We start from the raw sequence: 23,366 nt of genomic DNA on the forward strand, positions 1-23,366 counted from the left end.
TTTCGGAAGAGCCCTTATTCCTCATAAAATGAGGAATGCAGGGCTTCCGAAAGAATGCACCCGCAGACATGTTCCCTGGACACAGCAGAGTTATCCTGGAAAAACTCTGTAGTGTAGACATAGTCCGATGCACAGCTGCTGCACTGTGCTCTGGAGAGGGCTGTACTTCAGTGGTGGATTAAGCCACCCCTGCTTATCATTGTCTATCGGTTATAGTCTGCAAACTGCTTTAGGATGGAAGATATGTCTAAAGTACTAGTGGTTGTTATCATGTCATCCCATCTTTGTGCTGCGTTTCTGCAGTGTCAAAAGCAGGTCAGACTGAACGGATCATCCTTCCAGTCTGGCAGGAAGAGCACAGCTGGGTCCCCTTAAAATGGGTCTGGTGTGTTGAGGGCTAAATTATACTTGCCAAGAAATACCTGCAAAATCTATTTTGCAAACTTGCCACTAGATACTGATTTAAAGGCTGGGCAGGGGAATTCAAAGGGATCTGCTCACCTCTGGCACAAGGAGATGCATGTTTGGATGGGATCCCAAAGAGAGCTCTGAGTGCTGCAAGCATCAGTGTTAGAGGGAAGAACCCCTTCCAGTGAAGTTTCGTGTCTGTACTGAAGCACCACCCTCTCCCAGCAGCATGGCAGTGACTTAACATGCTTGTGCCTGTGCTATCTCTCAGAGGAGACGTAAGGAGTCAGGAATTTTTTTTACAATAATTAAAAATGGCCTGGTACTTTTCACTAAAACCGGGCTGTTAGTTTTAGTTCCTGGTTAACATCTAACAGAGGTAATTACATTCAGCCCACCTAAATTCTTCCTGAAGTTATTATTTATATCAAATGGCATCTAGAACCTCAGATGAGATCAGGATGCCAATATAATAGGGACAGGGAAGGTCTCTTGCAGCTGAAATTGACTAAACAGACAAAGGATTTAGTCAACAGGGAGAGGCACAGAGAGATTAGCAGGGTGGGGAACCTCAGGCTGGGAGGCCTTGCCTGGGTCTGGCTCCCAAGGCTCAGGGCTCTCCCCCAGCACTGGGGAGCCTGCACTGGTGCTCCAGCCCCCCGCCACACCACCGTGGGACTAGAACACACAAAATCTACTAGCTTGGTCCTCCCTCTGCTCTGGTATGCAAGGGGAATGCAAGGAGAGTCTTTCTCCTTTCAGGAAGCGACAGTCAGGGGCTATGTCAATGAGAGGTTTTTTTTTGTTTGCATCTCTCTTGTGTGCAGCCCCTGACTGATTTTTCTGTGGGTCAGAGGCCCCCGACCCAAAAAAGGTTCCCCACCCTTGGATTAAGGGAACTGTCCAATGTCACACAGCACTTCAGTGGGACACCGAGGACCAGGGACAGCCTGTGACTATAGGCCGACTCAGCCGCCGCCTAGGGCGCCTGATGATGACGTCACGGGGCGCCCAATGATCACGTCAGTCCATTGTCGGCTCTGCAGGCGGGGGCGCCGATCGCAAGTTCCGCCTGGGGCACCAGCTGCCGCAGCCAGCCTCAGGCCACTCCTGATGAGGACTAGAAGCCAGGTCTTTCAGTGGCAGGTCCCTATCAGCAGTGTGGGCCAGTAATTTTCTTTAGTGCTTGTTCTAAATTGTATAACATTGTTAAACAGTGTTAAACAGCTGTCACTTCCACCCCAGAGAGGTTTGTGTTCCTGTGGTGAATTGAGTGATTCGTATGTAATCTGTGAAATGTTTTTAGGCTAATAATGCCAGAAAAATACCAAAGTGAACTGATTTGAATCATACAGAAGTGCTGAAAAATACATCACTAGAAGTATTCCACTTCTTAAAACAAATCTTTAGAGTATCCACTTGTATCTCAGCAAAGCACTTGGCACTTTTTATATAGTACTTTGTATTTTCAAAGCCCCAACAAACTAATTAACCTTGTCACCAACTACAGCATTTACAACATTTTGAGTTGAAATTAAGAACCTGACACAGAATTGGTGATCTAAATTGGAATTCTTTGCACCTGAACTGATGAAATTTGTTATGGAACCTGAATAATAATAGTCCTAGCACGAGTCAGATGTGTAAAGTCACTCTGACAACTAACCTCTCAAGAAAAAACACAGGTAGTAAATTATATCAATGGATTTGAGCTTGACGTACATAGTGGGAGTTCTTACAGGAAAGGAATCTAGCAGGAAAAGAGTTGAACAGCTGTTTCTATAACCAAATCACCTCCAGCAGGCTAAGAAAGCTCCAAATAAGCAAGTTTAGATTTCCCCTAAGATTACTCTGTTACTTTCAGCTGTAAAGCATTTCTAAACAATCAGCCTTTATGCATTTTTTTTCCTATTTGCAAAATCTTCATTGCCTCTTAACTGTTTAGAACGAGGAAATTTTTGCTCAAGGATGAGAATTCAGACATTTAGGAAAGTATTTTGAGATGATGCTAAGTTTTAAGAACAAGATACCTCTGGTGTTTCACCTGGAAGTCTTTCACCAGCATTGCAAACATATTTGCTGGTTGACTTTCCTTTCATAACCTCTTTCACTAGTGCTTTAAAATAACATAGTAGGAGCTCACTGGGGTTTTATATGGATTTTATCCAAGGGGTGGCAAACAAACAAGTTCCTCAGGCATGCTCCTTTCTGAGCACACAGTGACCATACAATTCATTTCTACGGCAACTTCCATCTGAAGCTCTCAAAATGTTTCAAACATGTTAATTAATGTAGCCTTCCAACACTCAGCAAAGGAAATAAGTATTGTTATGCCCGGCTGTAAAATGGGGAAATTGAGACACAGAAAGCACAGCTCCTCCAAATTGTGTTTAGGCATCAGATTCCCTGAGAGGATCCGGACCAGAGACATTAAAGGACCTATGTAAGTCTGTGACATAACTAAATCCAACTCCCAAGTAGCCAGGGCTTTGCTCACTAGTCCCTCCTTTCATGCACATACTTAACAATGGCCCACTGTGTAATTCATGGGCCATCTCTAGAATTCAGATTTTGTGATTTCTCCATATGTGTCCAATCCAGAATTTACTCAGCACTCAAGAACCTCATCTGAACCCAATGATACAATCTCAATAGATGTCAAGAGTGGAGACGTTCCCTAGATAGATTTTCTCAAATAAAGAAGGAAGTAAAAAGCAAATAGAAGGGGGGTGGAATTAATCAAACCAGCTACAAATAATTAGGGTTTATGGGCCTACAGAGAAAGAAGCAAACCAACGAGGAATCTTTCAACAGGAGATAAGCATCAGTAGTGGTTTCAAAGCGTTTCCTTACTCATCATAGGTATATGACTAAAGACTAGAATATTATTGTTCTTCCTATTTTCACAACAGGCCCATTTTGTAATGTCTGTTGACAGGATTTCTGAGCTAAGTAGGATTTGATTTTTAGTTACAATAAAAAAAATGTAATGTGTCTGTCCTAGAAAGCTAGCTGGGGTTAGACAAAGAGCTTGATTAAGGAAAAACTAGTTTGTAAATTGGGCCTGGTAGGCTTCAGAAATAGCTACTGCTTGGCTGTTGTCATCACCCATTTAAATATTCACTCATTTTATTTCTGAAGTTCTTTTAATAATGTATATTTGTTAAACTACTTAAAAGTACATTAACAGATCCGTTCTGGACTATTATCATGTATGTGATACTTAAGTGTGTACATAAAGCATTTAATCATAGTGTTTCAGTGGATACCTTTAATTGATGAGTGGATCTTTAGTGAAATTGAAGAACACAGCAGTGCCTGAGATCAAATCCTGACTCTAGCTTCTTTTTCTGATCTTGAGCTACCCAGCAATGCTCTGCCTCACTTTCTCCATTTTTCAGACAGGTTTAATAACAATCAGCTCTTAGTTCTACAAACCTACCTTGTTTGAGTAGTCCTGTTTGGTTCAACAGTGCTACTTGAATTAATGTGTTCTCAGGATCAGGACATAAGCTATCTTGTAAGCAGATCACAAAGGATGAAATACTTATTGCTTGAGTGGCAGTCTGTGAATCAGTACATTAAAAGGTTCACCAAAATAATGGGAAATTGCGTGTGGGCTCACACATAATTAAGAACAGAAGAGACACACATAATTCATAGAGGTTTCCCTTGAAGCCAAGAAATTCAAAGTTAATGCTTCTAACCTGATCTTCTTTTGGGCCTCTCATCCCAATGAACTAGTAGCTTGACTTTGACGCGTTAAAGACAAACACTGAACCACATTCTGTTATGGATCTAATAAAGGTCTTGATCCTGCTTCTATTACTCGCTTTACTCCCTTTGTTGTCAAGGTGAGTGCTCCATGAAGTAAAAGTTGTCAGGAACAGCTCTGCAACCAGCATTGTAGTAGTTATATGTGTGAAGCTTCCTTTCAGCTCTGAAGTGGTGCTGTGGATTTTTTTTCCCTCCTTCCCTACAGAAAGTCTCTCAGCAGGAATTCGGTGAGGTCCAAAATGTCAGTGAAATCCTCCAAAATGTACCCCTCCCTGCAGAGAGGGGCTGTCATCTGGGATCCAAAACCACAGCAGGTGAAGAAAATTTTTGAAGCTTTGAAGAAAGGACTTAAGTAAGGACTTTTCAAGTATTAACTTTGTTGGAATTTGTCTTCTTTAGTGTCTTTGTTACTGCTAAAAACTTTGTTCCTTATATTCTGTCTTAATGGCCCAATACTGCACCTCTTCTAATCCCTGGCTGAGCCCCTATTGTCTACATCAAATCCAGAATTGGGCTGTTACCATGCACACTACTTAGTGGCAAACAAATGTATTTGTGACTGAATCCTCCCTCACTCCAAGGATTTTATCCTGCTCCTATTAATGGTAATAGTTAAACTCTCTGCGACATCTATGGGTCTAGCAGGGAGTTCCAGGTGCTTCATTGTCTACTTAGCAAAGGCTAGGTTCCTAAAGAGTAAATGAAACCATCATAACTTTCCTATGGCTTTATAATTCCTCTTAGTGCTGCTAACCTGTGGGAATTATGCTGGTCCACAGCTCCTTCCAATACAACATTGGCATCTCCAGGATTTTATTACCATGGGATTTTAAGATAAGAATATCATGAGATTATCATGCAGTAATAATGGCCAGAGACAGACAGAAGTGGAGGACCTTTGTTGCTGCCCTATATGCCAGTGGGCATGAAGGGCAATGATGATCATGCAACTATTTGCCATATGCATAAACATCTCGATTTATTCATTTGTCTTGCTTAGTCAAGATGCACTTGGTTTCCCTTAAGGACTGTAATGTCTTAATCTTTAAAAAGTTATGCCAATGTCTAGTTGATGAAATTGAATTAAGAAAAATTCTAAACCTAGGAGAAGATAGATTTGACTCTGATATTTTATTAGGGTTTGGGGAGACTAAACTGTCAGATGGATTAGAATTATGGTACCAATTCTGTGAGGAACATTGCGCCATCGGACTCCTGCAAACTCCTTGCAGAAGTGAGTAACTAATTGAAGCTGTCTACAGAAAACAGCTGTAGCCAATAATTTAAAGGGCAAATTTTAAGCAGATTCAAACTAAATCCATTTGTTCTTTTTGGAATGTGTTTTGTTTTAAGATACTAAGAGCAACTAGCCCTTAAGTCTAATGACCCTGCTGTGTGCCTCCCCATAAACAGAGCCTCTTAAATGCTGCTAAAACCTAGAATGATTTAAAAAAAATAGCTTTGGCCTATCAGCAAGTGTGGAGAGCAGAAAATTGAAGGCTGGAGTCACTTTCTGTGCATTAATGGAAGTGTGTTCGTAATAGTTAGAAAATAAAATGCACCCAAAAAGTAATTTTGAAAAAGTGCAGGCTGCTTAGTATAAACACATCAAGCTGTTCAGGTTCTGTGTCTTGCAAAGCAGCCTTTTCCAGAAGGTGATTGTCTACAGCTCTTTAAATACAAAAGGGGAAAATACTATGTAATCCACTCAAGTCTGTTCTGAATTAAAATGAAGTTGGAAGAGGATCAATTCAGGGTAGTTCTATCTTCCGGGAGCTGCCTTGGGCCTATTGGAGCCAATAACTGCTGAGTGCTCAACACTTTGCAGGATAAGGACCCTGCTTTTTAACTGAGAAAAGCAAGGGTAGTATCAGGAAGTAGCCCGTGGCTGCTCTGGGACAGCCAAGGAGGCGTTCAGTTAGCTGCCTGCTGCTCAGAGGTGCTGAGTACCCACTTTGACTTTGGCTGGGGCAGCAGATTCTCAGCACCTCTGAAAAATCAGACTTGGAGGGCTGACGTGTTCAGTGTTTCAATCCTTTGGCTTTGGGAGCTAGAGCTGGCTAATGAGCTGCTCAGTTCTTAGCTCTGCAGCTCCTCCCTCCCCAAATGGCAGCTTCTGCTCTAGCCACAAGGGTACAAGGACCATGGAGCTTTGGAATGTCGCCTTCCCTACCCCAGTGCTCAGCATTTTCGCTTTGAAATCTGGTCTTGAAGTTTTTTTTGCTGCAGGATGGCTACCTTTAGATCCGCTGTTGTGTGTGTCCAGGGAGACTGAAGTGTTCTCTTACCAGTTTTTGTATGTTGCCATTCCTAATATCTGATTTGTGTCCATTTATTCTTTTATGTAGGGACTGTCCAGTTTGGCCGATGTATATAGCAGAGGGGCATTGTTAGCACATGATGGTGTATATTACATTGGTAGATGTGCAGGTGAATGAACCAGTGATGGTGTGGCGGATCTGGTTAGGTCCTGTGATGGTGTTGCTGGTGCAGATATGTGGGCAGAGTTGGCACCGAGGTTTGTTGCATGGATTGGTTCCTGAGTTAGAGTTACTATGGTGCAGTGTATAGTTGCTGGAGAGAATATGCTTCAGGTTGGCGAACTGTCTGTGGGCGAGGACTGTGGGTGATGGGGATGAGGGGACCAGCTTCTAACCCATGTGAAGGGATTGTGGCTCATGCAAGTAAAAAGTTGTTTGGAGGGGAAGAGAGTCAATGCAGGGAGGCTGCTGAGGGGAAGGGCGGGGGTGCACAGACATGCAGTGTGGCTGTAAAGGGATGTACCACTGTGTTTTCTAGGGATAGCGCTTCTTAGCATTAGGAACCTCCTGCGTCCCTGCTCCTCCTCTGATGGCCCCAGGCCAGGCTGTCCCAAGAGGGTGGCTGTTGCAGTGAGGTGCAAGCTGTGCTTGCTCACTTGTACTTTAGCTGTCTCTTTTCCCCCTTAATCCAGGACTACTCAACACATGGCCTGTGGGCCACATGTGGTCCGCAGCCCATTTGTTTGTGGTCCTCGGTGCAGTTTGGGTTTACACAGGGCTCAATCCACGGCCTGCGGGTGGGAGCCAAAACAAAAAAGTGTAATGGTCTTCTGTTGAGATGCGTTTTAGTAGTTAAATTCCTGGACTATCATTGCTCATTAAAAGTGCTGGCATATGGGTGGAAATCGGGTAAATGTTGCATTTTATTAATATCAGCAGAACTGACTTAAATGGGGCCTGTGTGTTTGTGTAGTCTTGCTTTAATCTTTGTATTGATGCCCATCGGTGTGAAAGAAGCTATTTGCATGTATATGCCACCACACTTAAGTTGTGACTCATAGCACATGTCGAGGGCATCACTGTGGCCCCCTGGGCTTCTAAAGTTGAGTAGCCCTGCCTTCATCTAAAACCACTCCCCTTGGTGTGGGAGAAACAGAAAAAGAAGTTCTTGGAGGGCAGGTGATGGGGATGAGGGGACCAGCTTCTAACCCACGTGAAGCCCATCTTCTTTTCCAGCTGCCATGGCTCTCCTTCTCACTCCCGACTGTCTCTTTAGCTGCACCAGCTCAGCCCTTCCCAACCTCCATCTACTTCTTGAAGTGAAAGCTCAGTGAATTCTCCCTCCCCCCACCTACTCTCTTAAATCTGTTCCTGGGACTATCCTACTACACATGCTAGAAGACCATATCACCTTGGGTTTTTCCTTTCTAGTGAATACCTGCAAGTGCATCAGACGGAGCTGGAGTATCTGTCTGCTCGACACAAAGATACAAAAAGGAACTCCAGGCTGGTAAGATGCTTCTCAGTATTAATCACTTAAATGGTTTGAAGAGGGTAGAGTTTTAAAAACAACCCGTTGTCTCTTGACTCTGGGACTCAAAGGGACTCCCAGTGATTAAACTGAGAGGCTAGTATTGTACCCATTTGCTCAATTCACCAAGTAAGTTAAGGCTTGATGTGGGGAAAGAACCCAGGTGTCTTAATGTCAATATCCTGCTGTGTCCCCCTGCATCGCATTGCCTCCCTTTGGGGATGGTAGGGGCCGATTATTATCTGGTAAGCAATATACATGCCTGGCTGTGTCTAGAAACTGAAGAGAAATAAAGATGAAGCAAAACTGGTGAAACATTGATTAATAGGGCCTAGCCACTCTGATTCTGCCACATGCAAAACTCGCAACAAAACCTTTGCTATTAGTAGCGCTAAGCTGTACAGGACACTTCTGACTCAGACTTGGGACTGTCCTTTGGAATGCAAAGTTGGATAAAGAATTCAACCCCTCCCCCCCCATTCACCCCAGCCCATTTTCAAACCCTTACTGTTTCTGAAAATTATGTCTTGGTTTGGTTACCCAAAAATCAGGGCACTGAAACTAAGAGTGCTTTTGAAAAGGTTGGCCTTACAGTTTTCCCACTGTATTGCACAATGCATTGCTACTTACAACTTTGTAACTCACTGCCCAAGGACACCCTGCCACATAGGCAGCTGTTCTGGCAGCAGATGTTGGACTCTCTTTAATTCTTGCAGATGAATTCACAGGCAATTTGTCATATTTGTCTTTCAGGCTTTCTATTATGATCTGGATAAGGTAAGCCCTCATTCTTTTGGAGGGGTGGAGATAGGATATGTCCCAGAAATCAATGAACAGTGAAGTGTGAGCCCTGATACTATATTCTCACTGACTAATTTAATGCTGCATCATTGGAATGTTTAAATCGCTTTTAATCCTTCTTTCCCTTTCTAAAGCAAATTCGCTCTGTTGAAAGGTACATCAGAAAATTGGAATTTCATATAAGCAAGGTAAGAGGAGATCTATTTATATTCCATGCATGAGAGGCTTTTCCTGCTGTCTAAACATTCTGATTTGAAAATATTTTGATGGTCGCTTGTTTGAGGGGAAGTAGCCTTGGGACTTCTAAAAGATGTAACTGCTTTCATTAGAGGAGGGGATTTTTTTTTTTTGAATGGCTCTATTCAGACTCAATGTTGGGCACAGCCCAGCCTTAGCCTGCAGAACTAGTTTCTTCTGAGTAAGATGGTAGGATATAGAAAGGTGCTGTTTGGAGGAGTTGCAGGGCTGAGTGTTTGGGGTTTTTTGTTTTTGCTTCCTGGAAGCATAGGTGGTAGCACTTAATGGACTCTGCCAATCTCTTGTCCAATTCAAAGAGCTCAAATATCACTTACACAGGTACCCCTCCATGTATGTGTTTCCAATGGGAATTTAGTGACTGCCCCCCTGCCCCAGAATTAAACCATGTTCCCTTTCCCTTTTCACACCTCCTGGCTTAGCAATAGTTGAATGAACCTGATTTCGAGTCATGCCCTCGCTAAACACACTTGAGAACTATGATGTACTCTACACAGCCTCTAGCATGCCTGCCTCAGACTTCCATTCAGCCATGACTTGAATGTAGGCAAGAGATTGGTTAGCCTGAGTAAACAGAAGCCTTTCTCTGAGCTAGTACTGAAGTGTCTGTGCCAAATGCCTCTCCACAGAGGTTTTGAGATTAAGCAAAGAGAGCAGCCCTATCTCTAGCCACCTCAACATGCTCCTGTTGACTGTGTGAGTTAGGAAAAATGGGTCAGTGGTTAGAGCACTAGAGATTGAGGTTCAGCTCCCTGTTCCACCACTAACTTCTTGTGTGACCTTAAGCAAGTCACTTAACCTTGCTGTACCCCAGTTTGCCATTGGTGAAATGGGGATAATAGCCCTGCCCTGCCTCATAGGTATGCTGTAAGAAGTGCATTCAATATTTCAGGATGCTCAGATCACTGCACTAAGCACGTTGGAGAGCTGGCTAGAATTTTAAAGCTATGTCTAGTATCTGTGATGGTGGCTTCCAAAGACTGGTTCCCTCTCTTTAGAAGAACTATTGGAAGAAATTTGGCGCTCTGCTTAAATTTCTGTGGTAGATAAAACAAAGTGAAATAGGGAAGGCTGTGTAGTCAAAACAGCAGATAAACAGTACCCCTAAACTTCAGGTGGCCATTCATAAGTTATGTGCAGAGCAGCTAATTAAAGGCTTCCAGGATCTGGGGTGGGTTAGCAGGTTTTGTAGGCCTGGGCTGAAAATGAGCTTTTACTTAAGCGTTTGTGAATGTTAATTTTGGATTCTTGGCCTTAAACCTGGAACAGACTTTTAACCGTGACATGTTTTAAGTTTATGTAGAACCCTCTTATTAGCATGCTTTTCTTGTATGGTACAAAATACCAAAGTCTTTAGCTGGTAGGTTTAATCGTTCATCCGCTTTTCTCTTCATCGTGGATCCATTTTGTTGAAAAGGTTTTGTATGAAAGTTGTGGGGGCGGGGGGGGGGGGAGAAGAAAGGGGTCCTGGGTTTTTGCTAGAATGGTGAGATTTGCTCTCTTACAAGGAGAATCTTCAAGAAACTAAAATTCCTCCTGTTAATGTTACTTCTGTCAACTCATTAAAACTGGAAACTGACACCAGATTGGTGTAAAACACAAAATCTCTCTCTCTCTCTCTCTCGCTCTCTTTTTTTTTTTTCTTCCTGTTGAAGATAGAAGAACTGTATGAAACTTACTGCATCCAGTGCAGGCTGCGGGATGGGGCCTCTAATATGAAACGTGCCTTCTCCTTGACACCCTCCACTAAAGCCTCCAGAGAGAGCCTGGTAGAACTTTATAAGAACCTCCAAGAATGCACAGAGGTAGGATAACTCTTCAAGCATCTGACAAAGAATTGACTCTTCTGCCTAAAGTCAAAGCAGTGGATACTGTACCAAGATGTGCTGTTCTGAACTGCTGGCTCTCCTGTAGCCCGGACTTAGAATGTAACATGTAAAATTTAGATGAAGCTGATGTTATGCATCTTCAACTCACAGCTTCCTTTCTAAAAGTATTTTGCTGTCTAATGCCCCCTTCTTAATATGCAGTGAAATGCACAGGGTAATGCAGTGTGATTGATTGCACTCTTCATGAACGCATTTGGTTGCATAGAAAGTCCCTTGAATTTGATCTGTGACATTAGGGCCTAATCTAGCTTTCATAGGGTGTTAGTGGGGGGAGGGTGTCTTTTCATTGATTTTGGAAGGAAATGGAATGGGACCCATAGTTATTAACCTACTGTGTGAGTAAGGAAGGGTAGGTCTACAAGCTGGAGGTATGAATTTCAGCTTGAGAAGACATACCTCAGGCTAGCGCTGATGGTGCTAGCATGCTCAAAATAGCAAAGCTGTAACAGTACAAGTAGTGGGAAGGGCCACCTGTCTGAATATGTGCCTAGGGTTTTGGACAAGATTGCTCTCTAGTTATTTAGCTCACTCTTCTACTGGTACAGCTGCTGTCGCTAGAGTCTTAAAGTGCCCAATTCCATCAGTACTAGTGCCAATGTTTCCTCAAGCTCGAATTTACCCCTCCAGCTCAAAGCATAGATGCAACCTAATGGGAAAGACAATTAGACGCCTATTACTGAAACACTCTTGCTCCTCTGCAGAGCTGGGATATAACTTCCCATCCTGAAAGTAGCAGTTTAAAAAAACAAAGCAAAAACCCTGCTCCGGTTACACGTAAGCGAAAAGTGTTAATAGTGTGTAAAATGTGGGTGCTTTTGTAAACGGCTCTAATCTTGTCTCTGATGTGTTTTTTATCTTCAAGATTGGAGACAAATGACTGCAGTTGTCTCAATTTGCTCCACTCTTCAGTCAGTGTGATGGTTCTGTCTTTCTCTTCCAGGATATGTGTCTGATTGAAGGGGCACTGGAGGTTCATTTGGGAGAATTTCACTTGAAGATGAAAGGTAGTCCTTGTACTATTCATCACTTGAGCCAAATGCTCTTTAGGTTTGCTGTAGGGATTGGTCCAAAGCTCACTGAAGTCGGTGGGGAAAACTGGGCTTTGGGTCAGGAACCTAAACTGACTCTTAATGAGCCTGGGTTTGTTCCCATTGTCCCTGCTCTGCAGTGTTATTTTATATGTGAGTGTTGGAAGAGGACTTTTCCCCGCCCCTGTGCAAAGCTGGTGATTTTAAGTGAGACAAATGGCTTGACTTGTGAACAGCTCCTCCATGTGGATTTGGCTGTAAGGCAGGGCTACTCAACTTTGGAACTCCGGGGGCTATAATGATACTCAAAGCACATGCCGAGGGCCGCAACTTAAGTGTGGTTGTGTGTATATATATGCAAATAGCTTCTTTCTCATTGATGGGCATGAATACAAAGATTAAGGCAAGACTACACAACACACAGGTCCTATTTAAGTCAGTTCTGCAATTTCCACCCATATGCCAGCATTTTTAATGAACAATGACAGTCCAGGAATTTAACCACTAAACTGCATATCAATATAAGATCATTATATTGACTATTTTTGTTTGTTTGTTTTGGTTCCCACCCGTGGGCCACATGTTGAGCCCTGCGTAAACCCAAACTTCACCGTGAGCCACAAACAAACGGGGTGTGGGCTCGGGCCACATGTTGAGTAGCCTTGCTGTAAGGGGATGTTAATCAGTGTCACCTGGGTGCTTAATGCAAGCTAAGGTTTGTTAGTAGATGTTGTGAAACTCTCTCAGGTTACAAACATTGGAAGGGGTTTTCCTTCTCTTTTCAGGGTTGGTGGGCTACGCACGTCTCTGCCCAGGGGACCAATATGAGGTGCAGTATGCGGCAATCCATTTTCTTTTGTAACTTACAATTATGGGCTTGCACCTGCAATGTTCAGGTGGGGAATGGGGGTGTGCAGGCTGTGCAAATGTGGGAATGCAGGAAAACCAAACCTGTACTGGTGAAAGCAGTGCTTCTGTCCAACTCCTGAGTTACTCCTGCCTCTACGTGATGCTAAAGGCATTGGCCTAGTACCTTGATAGAGGGCAAGGTCCATGTACCGTAACCTGGGAGATGTAACTCTTCCAGAAGAGCTTCTCTGGGGACCTGACCAGAGTCTAAAAACTCTGTGAAAGAGAGAAGCAGCAATACTGCTGCCTATCTCTAGGGTTGATCCCAATTAGGCACAACTGCCCTGGAAGGCACAGGACTGCGTAGCTGTGCCCACAAAGCCTAGAGCTACAGACTGAATCCATCCCAGGGGTTTCAATCCTAATACCCTTTACTTTATGCCAGTGTCACAACTGCAAGTCAGTTTCAAACCTGTCCTGCTCTGATGCTGAACATTGCACATTAATAACTTTCTCTGTGCATTACAACAGCACATACGCTTTGGTATCTGATGTAACCACCCAAGTTCTTCCAGGACAGGTGGGGCACAAAGCTACTTGGCTGCATTTCATTTTTAACAAGGCATTTCAAATTACCAGCCCTCCTTTTGCATCACCCCTGCTTCATAAAAGGCATAGCAATCAAAGGACCATATGTGGAGGGAGGGAGGGAGGGATGATGTCGTTCCATACGCTGTCTTGGATTGTGCTGATTCTCACACCCTCTTCCCTGTGTGGCTGCTAGGTGTCTGTACGACTAGGGCGCCAGAAATGGAAGCTGAAGGGCAAGATTGAAACGGATGACAGCCAAACGTGGGATGAGGAAGAGAAAGTTTTTATACCCAACCTCAATGAGAAGTTTGAAATAAAGGTAGTTGTCTGCAGTGGTTGGATTGGTTAGCAGGTAGCCTGCCTTCCTATCCAGTTCTCTGCCTAGGATGCTTTTAAAAAAACAACACGAATGTTCACCACCCCACCAAAACAGCAATTAATTGATGTTCTGCTGACTGAGTTAGCCTCTGATCTCTGCTTCTACCTTGTTTCCCAGGACTCTTGTAATGGCAACTGAGCTAATGCTTCTGCTTTTTCCATATATTAGAATGACCCCTTGTTTTTAAGATCGGCATCCAAGACTTGGTGGTGATGTGGGGTCCCTTGCATGGAGGGAGTAATTATATTGCACATGAGATTTTGGGATTAAATACCCAGTGTTCTTGCTCGGTTCAAAAAAGTTTGTAAATGTATGTATCAACACTCTCTCTGTGTGAATAAGGCAGACTTGCCCCTCCCCAGGGTTTCCCTACATAACCTCTTCTCTCTCAGCCCCTAATTTCTTCTGCCCTAGAGAGGCTATAAATCCACACATCCTATTGGAGTTAATGAAAGCCATCTGCCCACATGAGTTGGCCATAATTTATTCAGTATCTTTGGAAGGATGTGTCCACTTGGTATTAGAGTGGGTTATTGGAGAACCCTGTATTCTTGTAACAGAGTCCAAGACCTTGTCTCTATGCTATACAATATCGATGCATGGTAGATGAAGCTTTTATTCTTTCACTTACATAGAAGTTGGGGAAAGGATCTTCCTGTTACTATTACTAGTGCTGCTTCCCCCTGTTTCACATTACATCCCAACTTGGGAGCTGCTGCTCAGGAACAAACTCATGCTGTGCTCTGGAATTCTCTGAGAGCCTGACCCTGCAGTTAAACTTAGGTCAACTTAGGTGGGAGCTGAGACTAAAATAGGCTGTAGGGTTTGGCTGCACCCTTCATTACCTGAGCGAAACACATCTTTCTGTAGTGCCAACGCAGGGCTTTCAGGGTTTGAAAGCCACACAAAATAGATATTGCAACACCCCCACCCTTTTGGCAGCATGAGAGTTGTATAGGAAAGAATTCCTGACTTCTAGCCAGTAGAGCTTTTAGAAATGTTTTTCCCCCACTGCACAATGAGAATTAAGAGAGAAGCTAATTGAGCTGCATGGTTTCTCATAATATTTGCAAAAAATAAGAATTGTTCTGTATGCCAGTGAAGATGACTCACCTCAAAGTTCGAGAGAGAGGTTACATGATTTAGGTTGCGTGCCAGTTTATTAAACCCAACTGACTCTAGTTTCTCTGCTTTCCCTCTCCACACAAGTATGTATTGGGTCAAATTTTCAAAAATGCTGGAGTCCCACTTCCAAAAGTGACTTAGGCTCCGAACTACCATTAACTCTCAAATGAGATTTAAGTGCTTCTGAAAACGTTACCTGCTAAATCTTTTCCATGAGCCTGACTAGGGCAGACACCTTGATTCACAAAGAAAGAATATGCCTTTGTACAGCAGCATCTTGGTTTGGAGTTTTCCAGCCCCATTTTCCAGGACTGCAGACAGGGGAGAGGTAGAAAGTTGTTTCTCAGGCATTGCTGGGCCCTGTTGTGGTCAAAGAAGCTGTGTGCTAGGCTGCAAAGCAAGTGTAAATGGCTACAGCTAGGATGAGCTACTGACAGATTAATGGTGTGCTATTTGTGAAGGTATGAGAGGAGAGAAACCGAATACCTGTAGGCTTTGATTCTGAGCTGTGGCTGAGATCAGCTCAGCCCAGGAGGGAGTGGTAGACAAGGGCTGTGTGGCCAGATTCTGTTGGATACGGGAATTGCCTTGCACTAGTGGGGAGATGGATTAGATAATCCAACAGAGCTCTACTCTAGAGATGATTTTTTTTTTTTTTTTTTGGATCAAACCAGGAATGGGTGAGGCTTGCTGTAACTTATACCTTGCAGAAAAATGGGTCCCAGGCTTCCAGCTTGTTTGTCTGTTACAATTATTTGTGTATACGTGAAAATTAGAATTTTCTGGATGCCTACGTTTAGACTCTTAAATGGAATGACTCTTTCTTTCAGAAGTGTTGAATGTTCCTAGTCCTCACTGGTGCGAATGGGAGCTGCACATGGCTCAGCATCTGTGGAAAATCATCCCGTTATTATTTAGAGGCCTAAGCATAGGCACAGTCAGCCTTGAAAAAGTTTGCCTAAGGCTGTGTCTCGCAAAGTGGGCCATGAGCCCACGCGCCCTTTGTTTACCTACGGAGTCTCGCCGTTCCCATTGGCTCCAATTCGCGGTCTCCAGCAAAGGGGAGCTACAGGACGTGTGTCAGGTATCTAGCAAAACGGGTTTGTGCCTCTGTAGGTCACAGAGCTGCGGGGACTGACTACTATTCTCGTTGGCATGGTAACGTGTGATGGCATCAACTTCTTTACCACCAGACCTCAGGCGATCATTGTGGATATAACTGAGCTAGGCACCATCAAGCTCCAGCTGGAAGTCGTCTGGAAGTGAGTACAACTCCAAATACCAAACCTTGGTGGAGAGGAATGTTAAGATGGTTTTAGTGCTTGTAAGGTGGTGGTGGTGGTGGGGGAGGGCACTTTAACAGTCCTCTTTCTGTTAATACAACAGGTGCAACCTAGGTAGCAGGAGTGCAAGCATCCCCACCATATCCCAACCAATGTGCCTGAACCCTGATTTGGAGGGACCAGTCCTAGGGGGGAGAGGATAGCCTTTAGCTCCATAGCCCTTCAGTTCTGTGCTCTGCGTTGAGGCTGCCAACAATGGAGCTGGCTGTGTCTGGCTTTTATTTAGGCGTCTGCCTTGTCCAGCGTTTGTTTAGCTTGGGGTGTATGTACATCCCTGAAAGACAAAGGATGGACTTAACGAGGATGGAAATGAAGCTGAAAACAGCAGCTCTTAGTCACCTCCATATGAACACAGGTGGAGAAATCACTCCAGTTACAGGGGCCAAGGCCTCCTTTAGAAACAAGGTTTCCTCAGAAGTTTGGCTGCTGTGTGCACTCGACTTTTAGATGGTGATCACGGTTGCAGGTTCTAGTTCTTCCTTGTGCACAGTTGTGAAACACCATTAGGGTCCTAGTGTGATTACTTCTATGCTGTATCAATCCTCCCGTCTTCCTGAGAGTTAGGTGGAATGGGATTTGATGCATTGTTTTACATTTTAGATTTGTAAACTTTCATAGTAAACTACCACTATTATAAAGGCAAGATTGTATTTTTGAGTGCTGCGTAGAGAGATTTCCTCCTCTCCTTTCTTGCAAGGGGCACATCAAAATCCTCACTCCAGGAATTTTAATTTGTGTCTTGAACCCCTCCATAATTTATGGTCTGTGACCGTTTTATCCTGGCACTCTCCTGCAAGTAGACAGCAGCTGCATTTGGTGCCCTTCTGTGTGTGAGGTGAGCCATACAAGATGTGGCCATGTGCTTGTCCTGCCTATCCCACTGTAGGATGGCTCTTTTAACAACAGTTCTCTCCTGATGTGAATTGCTGGTATATTTTGAGTTGAAGAGAGGACACAGACTATTTTTGTGGCCATGGCTAGACTGAAATGACAGCTCCCTTTTTAAAATATCTCTGACCTGCTCTCCTGAAAGGGGTAGAAAAAGATTGTCATAGAATCAGAGGGCTGGAAGAGACCTCAGGAAGTCAAGTCCAACCCTTTGCCCAAAGCAGGACCAACCCCAACTAAATCATCCCAGCCTGGGCTTTGTCAAGAATGGACTCAACAACCTCTGGGGTTGGAGATTCCAACCTCTCCCCTCCATCCCCACTCCAGGTAAATGAATCTGCTATGGATTTTTCACTAGCAGAAGTGCACACCAGTATTCCCTCTAATCTTTTCCATCCAAGTGCAGAATGATTTTTATGTGCACTGAGGCATGTGCACCAGCAAGAAACACAAAATGTAGCTGTGGGCATGCTTCTCATCAGCTGGGTGGCCTTTGAGTGTCTCCTGCTTGATCACACAAGTGCACAGCTTACAAGGCATACTGGTGCACTGTAACTCATCTCTGTTTTCCATTTCAAGTAATCTAAAACTCTCACTGCCGATATGAGAAGGAAATAACTTGCAAAGCAAGCCAAGAAAGAGGCAGCATTTACAAAAGGTGGCAAACTTTGAATTTTTTTTTCCTAGAGAAACCGAGGCAGTGCCTGTCATTCTGTTGATCCACAGTTTGGTGTCCATAATGAATCCAAACTACTCATGCTGGGAGGTGGCTCTGTATGTGTGTGGGAAGGTGGAGGACTGTGTGTGTGCAGGTGAATAGTGTCAGTGTTGTCATGCAACCCCTGACATTTGAAGTGCAGTCCAGTGCAAACTAACTTAGCCTCCACTATCTCAAACCTAACTATGTTTGTACTCACCTAGCCAATCAATGACAGCAGCACCTTTATCAATGGCTGTTTTCATCGCTTCCACCAGTAGGCCTGGAAAAGGGCCTTGGGTTATGTTCTAATTTAACAAATATGCAAAGCTCAGATGTGAAGGACTTGTAGGTTTAGGCCCCTCTTTCAGGAATGAGGAACAACCTGATTCTCATCTTCTAAAAACCTAGTTCTATTTCCAAACACATTTGGAAACCTAACTTGACTTCTGCCTCTGTGCGGTCTCTGGCTACCAACAGATGAAATACTTCCCATGAGTCTTCCTTCCCTAATGTAGCTGAATTTTCAGGTTGCTCTTCTGCAACACATGGCATTTGTGGTGTACTGTATACTACACGGTTTTTCCAATGCCTCTTTGGGAGCAAATGGTTCTCGCGCATCCTACAATTTTCTTCTACATCTGATTAGCTCAGTGTTCCTGTAGTTCAGATGCTTTTGACCAGACCGATATTTTGTTTTTCAAACGCTTGAAATAAATGAAAACCTGCTTACATTGCAGAGCTCTGTGCCTGCCCACTTATGATCTCTTTTTCTCCTGAGAGCTAGCGTTAGGCACCAGTGTGTATATTTTTGGCTGTATTTTGTAGTTGCAGCTGCTGTTCCAAGGTTTGTGAGGCCCCTAACCTTTCTTATTGGGAGTTTCAGCTAGTCGTTAGTTTGATAGCAATGCATCATTCCACAGGCATTGACCACTGTGGTTCTGATGGCTGATCTCTGTGTTACCTGTCTCTAGGGTTGCCAGATGGTCTCCCAAAAAATACTGGACCCCTGGTATTTTTTTGGTCACGCAAAAAAAAAGGGGGGGAGAAATGCAGGATAAGCAGTGATCACAACCCTACCTCCCAGCTGGGACTCACAGGCTGGGACTCACAGGCTGGGAGGTGGGGCCACGATCGGCGTTGGGAGCTTGTGATTGCACAGACGCCTGGCGGGAGCGGACTCCCAGCCACTTTCTCCTCCCTGCCTCCCCACCCCTACCAGCCTTCTGCACAATCACAGGCTCCCAGCCTGGGAGTCCCCAGCTGGCAGGCAGGTCTGCGATCGCTGCTCTGGGTGCTTCAGAAGCCTAGCCGGGGCAGGGGGGAGTGGCTGGGAGCTTCTCCCCCGCCCCTGCCCTGGCTAGGCTTCTGAAGCGCAATCGCAGCCCCGCCACCCAGCTGGGACTCCTGCGCAATTACAGGGTCCTAGCGCCGATCGTGGCCTCGCCTTCCAGCCGCACGCCTGCCCACGCCAGGCTTCAGTGCGGAGCGCAGCCGGAAAAATCAGAATACCGGACATTGCACATGTCTGGTATTCTCTGATTTTTTTTTTTAACCGGACAAAGAGCGCAAATACCGGACGGACACCTGGCAACCCTACTCTGATATGTGTGTGGGTTTGCAGTTGTAAGCAGAGGCCATTGGGCTAGAAGTGTTTAACATTTTTAATGACTTTTTAAAGCTAAAAATGTTTGTGTGTATTTGTGGTGTTTTTGACAACAACAACAACAACAAAAAAGCAAACTTCCATGGTAAATGCCTGATTCTTTTTGGACAATTTTTTTTAAGTGTTTTTGTGCTTGAACATTTAATTTTTAGTAACCCACACTCTAATTTGGGACTTGAGGAGCAGCAGCAGCATGGTATTCAGGTTTTCTTGCAAGCCGGAAACCTTTTGAAGAAGAAAACAAAAGGCTCTCAAACTTCTCTGAAAGAAACACACTGCCCTGTGTGCTGTACTTCTGGGCTTAAAAGGAACAAGAACATTGCATTGGAAAAAGTAAACTGAAGTTCTGAATGCATTGTTTGGAGGTGTTTCTACTATACTGAATGAGTCTTTAAACCATCTCTTGCTCTCTGGTGAAATATGGGAAGCAGCATACTGAGACAGTATCTGCACAAAGCTGAGTTGGGAAGAGATCTCGTCCTTTCTAATTTTCCCTCTCACGAGCAAAGGCAAACGACTTTACCAAGAATTAACACTATTGCTTTGCCTGTAATTCTGCTGGTGCTGTTTCTGTAATTATGTGCATGTAAACTTCTGAATCTGAGGGAAGAGAGGGTGGTAACACATCTTCTTGTTCTGGGATTTTGTGTAGTTTTTCCATCTCATGGACTATGTTTAAAAACTCCATTAGGCAAATGGCGTATCTGCCTTTCTAATCTTCCTGACATGCTGTTGATTCTTTTGGCATTTAGCTACAACTGCGAAGTGTGCAAAGGACATACTAAAAACACAAATCCACTCAATTCTGATTAGGGCCAGGTCTACATTCAGAACACTTTGCCAGAAGAGTTATTTTAGTGTACTGTGTTGCTGGCAAAAGAGCAGTTTTACTGGTATGGTAGACTTGGCTAAGCCGTGAAAGCCTTTGTCTTCATTTACCGGGTGATTGATGCAATGAAGATCAATTTCCCAGGGGTTGATTTAGCAGGTCTAGTAAGGACCTGCTAAATTGATGGCTGATGATGCCGTTATCAACTTTGGTAATCCACCAGGTCCCGAGGAGTAAGCGAAGTGAATGGGAGACTTTCTCCCATTGACCTACTGCAGTGGGGATGCCACAGAAGCTTGACCTAAGGTACGTTGTCACCAGCTAAGCTATTCATGTAGCTAGCATATCTTAGATTGACTTTCTTCCTTAGTGGAGACTGGGCCTCAGTCCATCTCTGCTTGTTTCCGATTGTATGAATCTTTTGAGGTTCACATGCTGCTATTTTGGTGCTAATTCAACAGGTCTCTTCCTTTTCTCTCATAGCTGCCAACCAACAGCTCAGCTCCAACACAGTAGACTGAAAAACTAAGTGAAAAATACGACCACTAATCAATCCTGCCTCTCAGTTTATGACTTGCCTTTGCAGATTCCTTACCTCTCTGATTTATTCTTTATGTACAACAACTTGCTGAACAATTCCAGCGAGTAATCCATTTGAGCTGTGTGAATTCGTAGATGGACATTGAGGTCACGTGATACTGTTTCTGGGTTGTGACAGGATGAATAATTCAGAATGGAAGCTTGGCAGGGTTTGTTTATGAATTAAAATGTCACTTTCTGCAAATGTTTCACAGTGGGAAAACTTGCTGTTTTCTGCCAGAGTTTTGCGTAGCTATTGTAGTGTGTGGCATAAACCACCATACTGAAGGCATGAACACTTGTGAAGTGATTTGATTTTAAGAAATCAAAGTGTTTCCTGGTAATATTTGGCAGCATTAGCCCAGCAGTAACATTCTTCAACTTGATGACCGCACAGCTGGGAATAGGGATGTAAGCGACTATTCGACTATCCGATGATAAGCATATGCTTATCTGATAGTTGTGTACTGACTCGACTAGTTGCTTCCCCCCACCTTGCTGTGTCTATCAGAGAGAGGCAGCAAAGGGGATAGGGGAGCAGAAGCCAGTGCTAGGGGGAGCTGGCTTAAAAGTCCGTTTCTCTCTTCTATTCTCCCCCCCCCCCCTTCCCAGCACTGTCTGGGGTGGGTAGGGGAGGCAGAGGTATAGTGGGGGCCAGATGTGAGCTGGGAATCGGGACCGGGCACGAGCTGGGAATCAGCTGATTTGTCTCGCATCTGCTTCCCCTCCCCTGCCCCTGCCCCTGCCCCTGCCCCCCTACTGCGCATCTGCTTTTTAAATGTATGAAGAGCCTGGTGGCTCTTCATACATTTAAAAGACAGAGCTGCAGCAGTTCTGGGAGCTAACCCCTCTGCAGTTTTTCCCCTCTTATCAACTAGTCGATGGTGGATTAGCTGATTCCCTTCAATTAACGTTCCTAGCTGGGAACAACGTTAATGATGACAGGCATCCCCTGTGAGCTAATCCCTAGGAGGAATCTTGATGCTTACCAGAGAATTTCTGCCATTTCTCTAACGTGTAAGTTTTGCACAATACCTTGGTATTCTACCAAGCAGCTTCTTTGGAGTACTTGCATAGGGAACTGGCCAGACTCTGTTTCTCTGACAGCTTATCTGCTAAGCTGCTTATGCTAAGGAATATTTGGCCAGCGATAAGAAAAGGATGTTTCTATTTAAAAAAAAAAAAAATCACTCAAAATAACAGCTCTTCTCTCTGAGCAACAACAGCTCTCCTCCTTAAAATGGTTATTGACTAATCAAGTCCAGCTCTGACACCCAAGCTTCCCCTTTGGGCCACCTCAGTGGTGACTGGGTGAGAGCTCTAATGGCAAATAGTATGCACAATTTAAATCCAAAAGAAGCTCTTAGCATAGATAGTGCTGATTTAAAAAAAAAAAAAAAAAAAAAAAAAAGTCCTACTGCCTCTTGTATACTTCTGTGGGTTGGGGTATTGCTACACTGCAGTAAGAAACAGTCATGCCCAGTTTCTGAGGGGTTACCGTGTTAGTCTGTTTCAGCAAAAACAGCAAAGCGTTCAGTGGTACTCTAAAGACTAACAAATTTATTAGGTATTGGGGCATAAGCTTTCATGAGATACAGCTCACTTCTTCAGCTGCTGAGGACACCAGAAAAGGAAGGATTCAGAGATGGGAATTGTTCCCTCAAAACTTTTCCATCCACATGCGGATATCTTTTTGTATGTGCACTGAGGCATGCATGGGTGAATGTGCACCACCCTGAGAAAGAAAGAACCTAGCTGTGGGTACTCTGCTAGTCAGCTGGGCAGCTTTGGAGTTGCTCCTGAGCGGCTACGCAAGTGCATAGCTAACAGGGAACATGGGTCATACTGATGCTATTGTTAGTCAAGCTAGCATGGCTAAACATGGCAGTGAAATATCCTCATCAATGCTTCACGGTGGACTGTATTAGCCCACCTGGAACTGTGGGTTGGAACTCATGCTCCTAGCCTGAGCTAGGATTTGTGCCACCTCCTCTTCCCAGCTACTTTTAGCTGTGCTAGCTAAACTGAAATTAGGGGAGGTATGCCAAAGGGAGCCGCGCGTGCACCTCCGGCTATGGCATAAATATACCTTGCATGTGGAGGATGAGCGGAGGGAAGAGAATGCTGTCCACGCTGCTGGCTAGGAGGGGAATGTGGTCACCAGGCCAATCCACACAGTAACGAGACTCACAAAGGGACGCCACGTTCTCTCTCAAGCCTTATATACCTCACCCCTCCACTGCCTGGCCCACGGTGATTCCCAGAATGGCTGCAACTATGTTGGAATGCACCCTTCTATGCGGCCTCCTTGTTCCAATGGAGTGATGGGGGGTGGGAGAAATTCAACCCTGCTGAAAACTTGGTTTGACAATACCTGCTTCTTGGTACATTCCTAGTGGCCCACGTGCTGGGAAAGAGAATTAGGCTGAACCAAGGATCAAAGCCACCCGGGAGAGCTTGGGACCTTGGC

At 44.4% G+C, this 23,366-nt stretch overlaps 1 protein-coding gene across 5 annotated transcripts in view; it reads left to right on the top strand.

The window, feature by feature from the left end:
• RIPOR3 (RIPOR family member 3) overlaps window positions 1–23,366 on the top strand; it is a 77,074-nt gene that overhangs the window by 30,651 nt on the left and 23,057 nt on the right. For 3 of the 5 annotated variants that reach the window (XM_075901202.1, XM_075901204.1, XM_075901203.1), the window contains exons 3-11: window positions 4,391–4,537; window positions 7,878–7,956; window positions 8,731–8,754; window positions 8,913–8,966; window positions 10,689–10,838; window positions 11,863–11,926; window positions 12,736–12,779; window positions 13,584–13,709; window positions 16,011–16,156. In XM_075901202.1, coding sequence (XP_075757317.1) covers window positions 4,391–4,537; window positions 7,878–7,956; window positions 8,731–8,754; window positions 8,913–8,966; window positions 10,689–10,838; window positions 11,863–11,926; window positions 12,736–12,779; window positions 13,584–13,709; window positions 16,011–16,156 — 834 coding nt within the window. Of the gene's footprint in view, window positions 1–2,591; window positions 3,271–4,390; window positions 4,538–7,877; window positions 7,957–8,730; window positions 8,755–8,912; window positions 8,967–10,688; window positions 10,839–11,862; window positions 11,927–12,735; window positions 12,780–13,583; window positions 13,710–16,010; window positions 16,157–23,366 lie in introns of those variants that run through there. The other 2 variants (XM_075901206.1, XM_014576695.3) reach the window with 2 other exon arrangements.

Source organism: Pelodiscus sinensis, chromosome 18, assembly GCF_049634645.1.
Source record: "Pelodiscus sinensis isolate JC-2024 chromosome 18, ASM4963464v1, whole genome shotgun sequence".
NCBI lineage: Eukaryota > Metazoa > Chordata > Testudines > Trionychidae > Pelodiscus > Pelodiscus sinensis.